This window comes from Gossypium arboreum, chromosome 9 (assembly GCF_025698485.1).
Source record: "Gossypium arboreum isolate Shixiya-1 chromosome 9, ASM2569848v2, whole genome shotgun sequence".
In the NCBI taxonomy this organism is placed as follows: Eukaryota; Viridiplantae; Streptophyta; class Magnoliopsida; order Malvales; family Malvaceae; genus Gossypium; species Gossypium arboreum.
This window is the reverse complement of record NC_069078.1, coordinates 40,271,404-40,281,695: the sequence shown is the minus strand read 5'-3', so window position 1 is coordinate 40,281,695 and position 10,292 is coordinate 40,271,404. Positions and strand designations below refer to the sequence as shown.

Below are 10,292 nucleotides of genomic sequence, written 5' to 3'. Positions count from 1 at the left end.
AAAGGTAAGGTCTCAAAGGCACTTAAGAGAAGGAAATGGTCTTAAAGTAAAGTATGGTAACTAACGTCAATAAAGAAAAGGAAACAAAGGAAGCTTTTGTTAGAGACTGGATGAAGAACAAGAGTAATAAGATGGTTCTTGACACGTTAAATGTGGCGTGTAAGTATGATTCAAGTAAATGGTGTTTGCCTCACTAAGTTCCATTAAACTTATCTCTGTGTGTTATGTTTCAGGTGGGTTTTAAGGGTTTTTGCTTGAAGGGACGATGCCAGGGCTACGTCAATGGGTGGCAAGATGGGTTATTATGCATACAGAGCAAGCTTATTGGCGTATCCAAGTCTGAGTTGTTTTATAAAAGTCTTTTGCATGGAACAATTATGATAAACTAGGACACCATTTCAATCGTAGTTATAACTAAATTCTTGATTTTTTTAGTGAGATTTCTTCATTATTTATACTTACGCATTATAACTATATTCGATTGAAATTTGGATAAGTAAAACTAAGTTTTAATCATATAAGAGTGACAGCGCCCAAGATTCAAATCTAATTTTTTGGGTCGAGTTTGGTGCATTACATCTTAAATATAGTAGTACAAAAAAATGAAACCAACGTTTGGCCCATATTGGCCAAGGGTGTTCCCTCACATATCCACATTCTAAAATTGAATAACAAGAATTACACGCTAGCAATGTATGTGGCAATGAGTTACTTCTACCAATAGTGTATGAGTTGTACCAACAATAAAAAAATATTAATTTAACATTATAAAATTCTAATGTGTCAATTAATTAGGCTTTCTACTTGTCACACTATGATCACCTCCACTTAACTGTAACACTCCTTACCTATCCCAATGTCTGGTATGAATAGAAGATACTAGCGAAACATGTACATAACACAAAACTTGAAAATATTTAAGAAATTAAACTTTAAAACAATTTAATAAAACTTTATCATTAAGTTAAAACCAATTTAGAGGATTTAAAAACATTTTAAAATCATTTAGAATCTATTCAAAAGTGATTATAGTGATCGAGACCCAAAGCAAATTCTCAAGAGTCAAAATAGGCCAAAACAATGCAATTGACCAAGTCTAGGGTAGAGTTTTTGGTACATAGATCATATGTGTCAGCACCTTGCCCTAATATTGTAGCATTTTAGCCATTGCCTTTCCAAGTATCGATGCCTAAAGGCTAGGTACTGATACCTGGGTGTAGACCTGATCATGAGTTGGGCCAGACAGGGTTGAAAGCAAAATTTTAGGCTTGTTTTCTAGGGTTGGGCTTGACCCAACCCAAAAAATGGGCCTAAAATTCTTCCCAAGCTCGACCCAGATTAAAAACGCTAAACCTGAGCTTGACCCGGCCCGCCTATATTAATTTTTTTAGACTTTTTTACATAAAAGCAAATTTAAAAATATAATTCATCAAATACACTAAAAACATTAAAATAAATGTTTCCTAACAAATTGAAATTACATTTTTTTTTTAAATTTATACTTAAATAACACTAACATAGTTGCAACTTAACAAAGTGAATGTCTCTAAAATAATAGCAATTTAACAATAAAACAAGAGTTATACAATATCCAAAAAAAAGCAACAAAATAGTAGTAATATAATAGCAAAATGATAGCAAAACAAAAACATAACAGTAAGAAAAAAAAGTTTAGGCTTATTCGGGCTAGGCTCGGGCCAAAAGGTCCTACCCAAGGCCCGACGCATTTATAAAATGGATATTATTTTTTATTCAAGCCTATTTTTCGGGCATATATTTTTTGTCCAAACCCTCCCACTTTTCAAGCAGATCTTTAAGCCTAGGCGAGTGGTTCAACCCATGATCAAATCTACTTAAGTATAAAGGACCTGAAATTTAGTCCAAACACATCCCAAAACATCCCCAAATATCATCATATGACACTCATAAGTTTCAGATTGTTTTACAACATTTTCAAAGCTCATTCTAGCTCAAATCAAGTCCCCAAATGTGTTTAACTCAATGTACGTGCCAAAACACTAAGAACCAAATACAAACCCAAACTTTATAACATTTAAACCTTGTTGGTTATGCAATCCTCTGAAATTTATGGCCTCGAGCCTCTCGGAAATTTTTTTTACCTACGTATTTAAACCACTAATGCATTAAGATAAAAAAGATTTATAAGTACACTTGAATTTCGTAGATCACCCTATCCTTAAATAGTGTTGAGTTCTTTTTAAAACATAGGTTCAAAGTTTCAATTATGCCAATTTCATACCATTATCACATTGGACACAACATTCAAGCATGATCGACTTTACCAATTAGCATAACATTTTAGGGTGTTTTCACTTATTAAAACTTATTTACCAATTCAAATAACATATTGCGTGTTTTCACTCATTAAAACTTATTTACTCCTGGAATGAGCTTTCACATAAGTCGTTCTTAATTCCAATTACAAATTAGAATAATCTCCATTATTGATTCCATATGTTATGCATATTTCACAAGGGCTTACCATACTGGATTGAGTTTTCTTTCTTGAGATGTTCTTATTAAGCCGGAACACCTTTAATTGACATACTAAGTTTTAATATAATCACATCTGTATTTATTAACAAACTATATCACGTACAACTAAATTGTTGCAGTACTTTATGTTTAGTTGGTTGAATATTAAATTATGTTCTATTACGGAAATATAAAATTATAGATAAAATGTGAGATTATATTGTTTGATTTATTTGATTGGAATGTAAGATTGAGATTTTTGGTTGACATAATGCATCTAAAAGTACATTTTACTCAATTACCCTTGTTATAGAATTTATTTTTTAACAAGTTTAGCTCTTTTAATATTTTTTAACCTCAATTTTCAAAAATTATGATAAATTATTACAATTCTTACTTTTTATTACCATTTATATATTAATAAATGAATATACGATGTTAAAATAAATTTAAAATCATACCTATAATAATTCACGAAAAGTGATTACAACACCAACTGTAATTATAATTATTATCATAATTAATAAATTATTAAATAATATATAATAAATGTAAATGTAATGTATGACAGGTTCACTATTAAGAATTTTTTTTAATTAATCTTAAACTTTATTACAAAAAAATCTAAATTGATTAAAATAATAAAAGGAAAAGACAAATTACTCTAAAATTTAAGATTACGCATGCAATATAATATAACCTAAAAATTAGTTGTAATGAGATTACATTCTAATTACAATATCTTAACTTTATTTCATAATGTGATATTACAAGATGATCGAAATATTTAATGATCTAAACATTATAATCTCATTTTAAAATATAATAATACAAATATAATAATACAGATCCTAGTGTTGCATTGGACGAATCAAATCCCTATAAAAAGTTTTAACATACAAAATTAATTTATTTAATATAAAAATAAAGTATTCAGATTTAATTCAATTTTTATTTTATAAATAACTTTGATAATATACTTTTCATGTTTATCCAAAATTTTATGGTTTTTCTTTTTGCCGAAAGAAAAAATTTAGGTTGAAAACAGATAATCCAAGGAACATTCTGGCGGTCACTTCATTTACACTTGTATTTAATGCCTTCTCGGCATCCAGAGCTGAAACAAAACCCAAAAAACACTTGAGGATTCCCATCCTAGCTAATCTTGAGAATGGATCCTCTCTCTCTACCTAAGCTTAAGCAGCACAATTCATTGTCCAACATCATCGCCATTTTCCTCTCAACAATGGCGATGCTCTCCAAAAACCTGCATTCAACTTCAACCCCTCTTCAACTTCTACTTGTCTTACTCTCCCTTCAACGTTTGTTTATGTTCCAACAATGGAATTGGAACCCCATTTTCCACCTCCTCTTACTGTCTTGTTTCTTTCTTGTTTATATGCTAAGAGTTGGAGCCTTGGCCTTCAAGCCCCCTTCAGTGTACCTTGTAGACTTCTCTTGTTTCAAACCACCAAGCACTTGCCAACTCCCTCTCTCTCGCTTCATACAACATGCTTCCTCCATTATATCTTTTGACAGTCAAAGTGTAGAATTCATGGCCAAAATAGTAGCTTCTTCGGGTTTAAGCGAACAAACTTATCTTCCTCCAGCCTTACTTAGCTCCCCTCCCAAAACCCATCAACGGGAATACATTAAAGAAGCCGAAATGATTCTGCTCCCACTAATGGATGATCTTTTAACCAAAGCCAAACTCTCTCCTCGAGATATTGATATACTTGTTGTTCACTGTAGTGCCTTTTGCCCCTCACCTTCTTTGTCTTCCATCATCGTCAACAAATACTCCATGAGAAGTGATGTGAAGAGCTTTAACCTTTCTGGTATGGGGTGCAGTGCAGGAGCTATTGGCATTGACTTGGCTCAAAATCTTCTCAAAACTAATAACAATTGCTACGCCATTGTTATTAGCACCGAAATCTTGTCTGCCGGTTGGTATTCAGGTCATGAGAGGTCTAAGTTGCTCATTAACTGTCTCTTCAGGATGGGCAGTGCAGCTCTGTTGCTCACCAACAGAAAAGAAGCAAGTAAAACATCTAAATACAGGCTCATACGGACACTGAGAACCCAAACAGCCTTTGATGACAAGGCTTATTTGACGGCTATCCGTGAAGAAGACGATGATGGAAAACTTGGGGTTACCATAAACAAAGGTTTACTGCCAGCAGCAGGAGAAATTCTGAGGTCACACATGACGATTCTTGGTTTGAAAATCTTACCTTTAACGGAAAAGCTCAAGCATATCGTCTCAGTAATTCGAAAGAAATTCAAAGATAAACAAGGGGAAATATACATGCCAGGCTTTAAGACAGCGATACAGCATTTCTGTCTGCCAACCTCTGGAAGGGCACTAATAGGAGAGATAGCCAAAGGGTTAAAGCTTGATGGGAGAGATGTTGAAGCTTCTTTAATGACACTGCATAGATTCGGGAACCAGTCGTCTTCTTCAATGTGGTACGAGTTGGCTTACATGGAGGCCAAGGAACGTGTAAAGAAAGGTGACAAGGTGTTGATGCTTGGGATGGGTACTGGACCTAAGTGTTGCAGCTGTGTTTGGGAGTGTGTGAGACCAATAGCTGGGGACTCAAACAAGAACAACCCATGGCGTGATTGTATTCACCTCTACCCCGTTGAAGCCGTTTCTTCAGTCTCTCAAACCTGATTAAATTTTCAATTCCCAAGTTGATTTATTGACTCATCAAACAAGAAAAGAAAAACCATGTAAAATAAGCTATATGATCCAAATAACAAGAATATGAATAACAATAGCTCCAAGGATATTAATATATATATAAATGGAAATCGTGATTTATGGTTTATCCTTATTTTTGCTTGAATTGGGTTTGTCTCTAGGTAACAATTAATTCTTTTTCTTCTTTGGTTTTGCAATCATCGTTATCATCATCATTAATATATGCAGCAAATAGATGTCAGCTACAGAACAATAAAATAACACAAGAATAACAGATGTACAATTAAAGAAAAGATGACAGCAATACGCAACAAATCCTCAAAACAGAACTATTAAATATCAACTTGAATGAAATGAAAAAGAAAACATATATCACTAATTTTCGAGATATACAACAAGAAAAAAGAACCAAAATAATTATAAACAACCAAACAACTATGCTTAAATACGATTGAAACAGATTATTACTTACATGAATATGGTTAAAAAACAGAAATAACTCATTAAATAGCTGAGTGTACCTTGAAAAACTTGCTATGTAATTTTTGGTTGAAACAATGGTCTAAAAATTGGCTAGGCAGTAGCTGGTATCTTGTAAACCAACTTTGCTTGAATGGAGGTTTCTTTTATTTCACTTTTTACTTGGGTAAATAAGAATGAATTAAAAAAAGTGTGAAATTGTATTTTCTCACTCCAAACTATCACATTCAATAATCAGTGCACAATATTTAATTATCAAATTAAATTAATATAATAATTAATTTAATTCATATGACAACTAAATATAATATCAAATTTATTTGGATTCTATTCGTTTCGACTATAGGGTGTGACCCTGTATGCTCTTGTAACATTGGTAGTAATACTAGAATGATTCTAATATTACAAGCAATGAGTAGCATCTAGCAATACATCATTGTCACCCAAGTTAAAAGAAGCCGTGATTCGACATAACTTTTATGTGATAATCTTTTCATGTATTATATCCTTTTATCCTTAATATCTAGATTGGACACGAGTCATGGAATAGTCATATACTTGTATAATCTAATCTCATGTTTCTTGATTTTCTAAGCAGACTACAATAAACAAATAAGTGTGATATCTCATATCAACTTATTCGAGCATGGTCATGCATTTCTAGTTTCACTTCATCAAGAGGCCTAAGATATTGCTCCGATTATGTAGGAGGGATAAATCCTATCTCGATCAACCATATCCCACTACATGGACTGTGGTATATCCAACATCGGTCTTTATAGTACAACTTGTCACTCTAGATGTTTTGACTGTATCAAAATATACGACTCAAGATGTTGGGACAATGATGATCTTAAGTCTAAGGATGATATACATAGTTATCACTAAGAGTAATATTGTAACTATTACATAATAATCCAAGAAACATACTCATAGCGGGTCAGTCCAATATGTTGTTCTCTAACACTTACTCATGTATTGATTTTGGCATTCCTATGTCAATGACAACTCTTTGTCGTCAATCAACTACACATTAGTCCCAATGCATTATTGTTGTCCAAGCGCACAATAATACTTGACTAAGGACCTTTTAAGAATAATCATATTTTCTTAGGACTTTATTACAATTCAATTTATTTATATGCACAGAAAAAGAAACTAAAATAATAATGGCAATGCCGTAAATTAATAAACAAGGTAAAATGAGTATGTGATTACAGTCACCTCACGATTGGTCTTTGGCCATACTCTAACATTGTCAAGTTCAAGAAATCATTTATATGACAAAAATGGTTTTAATGCAGCCCATAATAACAAAAACATTGAAGTGTGGGTGTCCATAGACCAGATAAAAATCACACCAAAGTGCTAATAACAGAAGTACTGAATTACTAATAACAAAAGTACTGTATGACTAAAACAGAAGTCTCCTATTGGCATGTCAATCGTATCAAAACCATTTAACTAAGCTAATAGGGTCTCATTTCAGAATTTCTAGAATATTAGTATTAGGGGTGAGCACTATGTAACACCCCTAACTCGTATCCTTCACCGAAAGAGGGTTTTGGAGTATTACCAGACATTCAGAAACATTTACAAATAATTTATATAAATTATTACATTTACCAAGACCATTCATAACATCCCTTAATCGGGCCCTCGAGGCCCAATACGAGCATTAGAATTGAGTCAGGACTTAATCGGGACCTCTCAGAATTTTTCGCGAAATTACAAAAAAAATTTCCAAGTTGCAGGGCTCACACACCCTTATGGTCTAAGGGTGTAGCACCCAAAACCCAGCCCAGACGTTATGATCGGATCCGACATGCCACGTCGAAGCGTTCAAAACATTTTATATTGTTGATCCAGAAAAACTTACTTAGTGTTTTAAAAGATAATTTCATTATAGGTTAAAGTGAATGGAAGCTGTGCACCTGGTAGGAAACCGAAAAAGAGGAGGTGAGTCCATCGGACTGCTTAAGTACCAAACTCCCTTCGAATCCAATCCTAGACATGCAAACCACCATTGCCATACCTTAACGTCATGTATATTTCTAGGAAACCGATTTGATTAAGTCCTTTTAGGAAAAGTGATTAATTTTGGAAAATATCTTCATTCATTGGAAGCTTTGCTTGTTTTCGTGTTATTTTGAAAACAATTCTTGTTTTGAAAACGCACCTAAAGCTATCCAATTTCAACAGTTAAATATAAATATTACCTATCTTAATAAAACATATAAAACCATCAAAATAAATAAGCGGCCTTATTACATTTAAAAGCCCAAAACCTCAAACGTAATTAAAAGGATGTCCAGTTCACCAAAAGAAAATCAAACTTTCGAGCAGGTGGCCACTCCAATTCCCTCACGACTCCAAGCCCACTATGGTTGGGGATTTCTGCGTGGATGAAAATAAAAGGGGTGAGTTTGGGGAAACTCGGTGTGCAAGGAAAACCCATTCAAAGCCCAAGTCACTCAAGCCTATTGGGCCTAAGCCCATTCAAGTAACAGTGGTATCGGGCGAGCCCTTTTCAGATTACAATAAACCGGGCCTTAGCCCTTATTCAGATAACAAGATGGCCCATAAGCCCATTTCAAAATACATGCAACATCAAGAAACATATGCAAGCCCATTTGGGTAACAGTGGTATTGGGCCGAGCTCTTTTCAGATTATAATAAACGGGCCTTAGCCCTTATTCAGATAATGAGATGGCCCATAGGCCCATTTCAAAATACATGCAACATCAATAACATATGCAAGCCCATTAGGGAGACTACTCAACCCACCAACCACTACACTCCACCGTACCAGCCATACACTCCATGTGGAGAATAGCTCAACCCACCCAAATTTCAACACTCCACGATTGCGGCCTTGCTGCTCGATTATCATAAATTGAGGCAAAGCCTCCAAGACGTGGACAAGCCACTTTCAAGACTTCCTCCGTCAATATCCCAGTCCATGCATCGATAATAACAACATGGCATTCAAAATAAATAACAACATCAAACATGCATTTAGGTCAATTTAACCTAGGGGTATTTCGGTAATTTTTCTCCTAGGGGTAAACGTAAATTTTCCACTTTTAAAGGTATTTCAAGAATTTATCTATTTTAGGGTTTTTCATGCATATTCCTACTTTTCACGTACTAACGTAATCACGCATCGAGTGTTCTTACCGAATTGGGCCTGTTGGCCCATCATTCCAATTTTGGCCCATTAAGCCCAAAATATCGAGGCACGTAAATCATGCACTTTGAAGTTCAAATTTTGCGTTTACCAAAAACATTAATCAATTTACCTCACGAGCATTCGCACACTCGCAAATCTACAAAATACGGTTTTCGGCATTTCGACTTTTCGACTTTTGCCGATCCGACTAAGAAAGAGGGTGTTAGTTACACACATTTTGCGATGATATCTTGACGAGATCCACACACTAACCGCCTACAATTGGATTACTAACACGTTAATCTAACTATTCAAATACGAACTACGATTAACCCCTTACAATATTCGCCAGCCACACCTACAGATCATAGTAAGCTTATAAGAAATCAATAAGCAACTCATTAACAAATTTTTGTCAATGTTTACCACATAATCATAATTTCACTGCAAGCTATCTTCCTGAGCAATAGTCACTAAATTATTTATAACTGGAGCTACGAAACTCCAAATCAAGTGCCGTTAATTTTCCATGAAAATAGACTCATATATCTTCTATCCATAAAATTTTCAGAATTTTTGGTATGGCCAATCAATACCAGATATTTCTTAAAGTTTCCCATGTTTCACTGTTTGACTAATCTGACCACTCTTCATTTCAAATCAACTTTCTCATTGTACAGAATTCAAAATATATTCTTGTTTATTTATTAGAAACTAGACTCAGTAATCTTTAGTTACATAATTTATGCAACTTCTAATTCATCTCCCACAATTTCTGGTGATTTTCCAAAGTCACGTTACTGCTGTTGTCCCAAGCAGATTTATTACCAAATCACTCTTTCACATATACCTTGCATGCATGTTATTTAAACATGTATATCACCAATCAATCATCACATATCTATGATTTTACTTAAGAATAATCTCCATTTCATCATTTTAAAGCACAACATGTTAGCTGATTTTTCCCTTTAACATCTAAGGCACATGCATGCTCATTTGTTTGGCTCAACTTCACATATCATCCATTTTTCATCAAAAGAACATGAAACAACAACCATTTCCTTCATTTTAATTCATGACTAAATGCTCACAACACAACTAAAAACCAAAATATGCTTCAAGAGTTAAGGTAGAATCAAGATGAACTCATAAACCTCAAAATAAGAAGCAAGGTACCAAGAACTTACCTTCAATTTTCCTCCTCTTAATGACCGAATACTCAAGAGCTTTCTCCTCTCCTTTATCTTCTCTAACTTTCAGCTATGATGAACAAAGATGGACAAAACTTTGTTATTTTCACCCCTTTTTCTTTTAATAAAACTTCATATTTCATCCATTTAATTCTTTAATACAAAAGACATGAAATTCTTATCATGAAACATTTACCTAACCCATTATCATGAAACATTTACCTAACCCATTATCATGGAACAT

At 33.7% G+C, this 10,292-nt stretch overlaps 1 protein-coding gene across 1 annotated transcript; it reads left to right on the top strand.

The window, feature by feature from the left end:
* The first annotated feature begins 3,663 nt into the window (after nucleotides 1–3,663).
* On the top strand, nucleotides 3,664–5,330 carry LOC108452146 (3-ketoacyl-CoA synthase 6). Its single transcript, XM_017749901.2, has one exon. The coding sequence runs from the start codon at nucleotides 3,668–3,670 to the stop codon at nucleotides 5,171–5,173; it is 1,506 nt and encodes a 501-aa protein (XP_017605390.1). The 5' UTR covers nucleotides 3,664–3,667; the 3' UTR covers nucleotides 5,174–5,330.
* The last annotated feature ends 4,962 nt before the right edge of the window (nucleotides 5,331–10,292 follow it).

What these genes read in the sequence shown, in the direction of transcription:
- LOC108452146 (XM_017749901.2), top strand. Translation starts at nt 3,668, where the DNA reads ATGGATCCTCTCTCTCTACCTAAGCTTAAGCAGCACAATTCATTGTCC.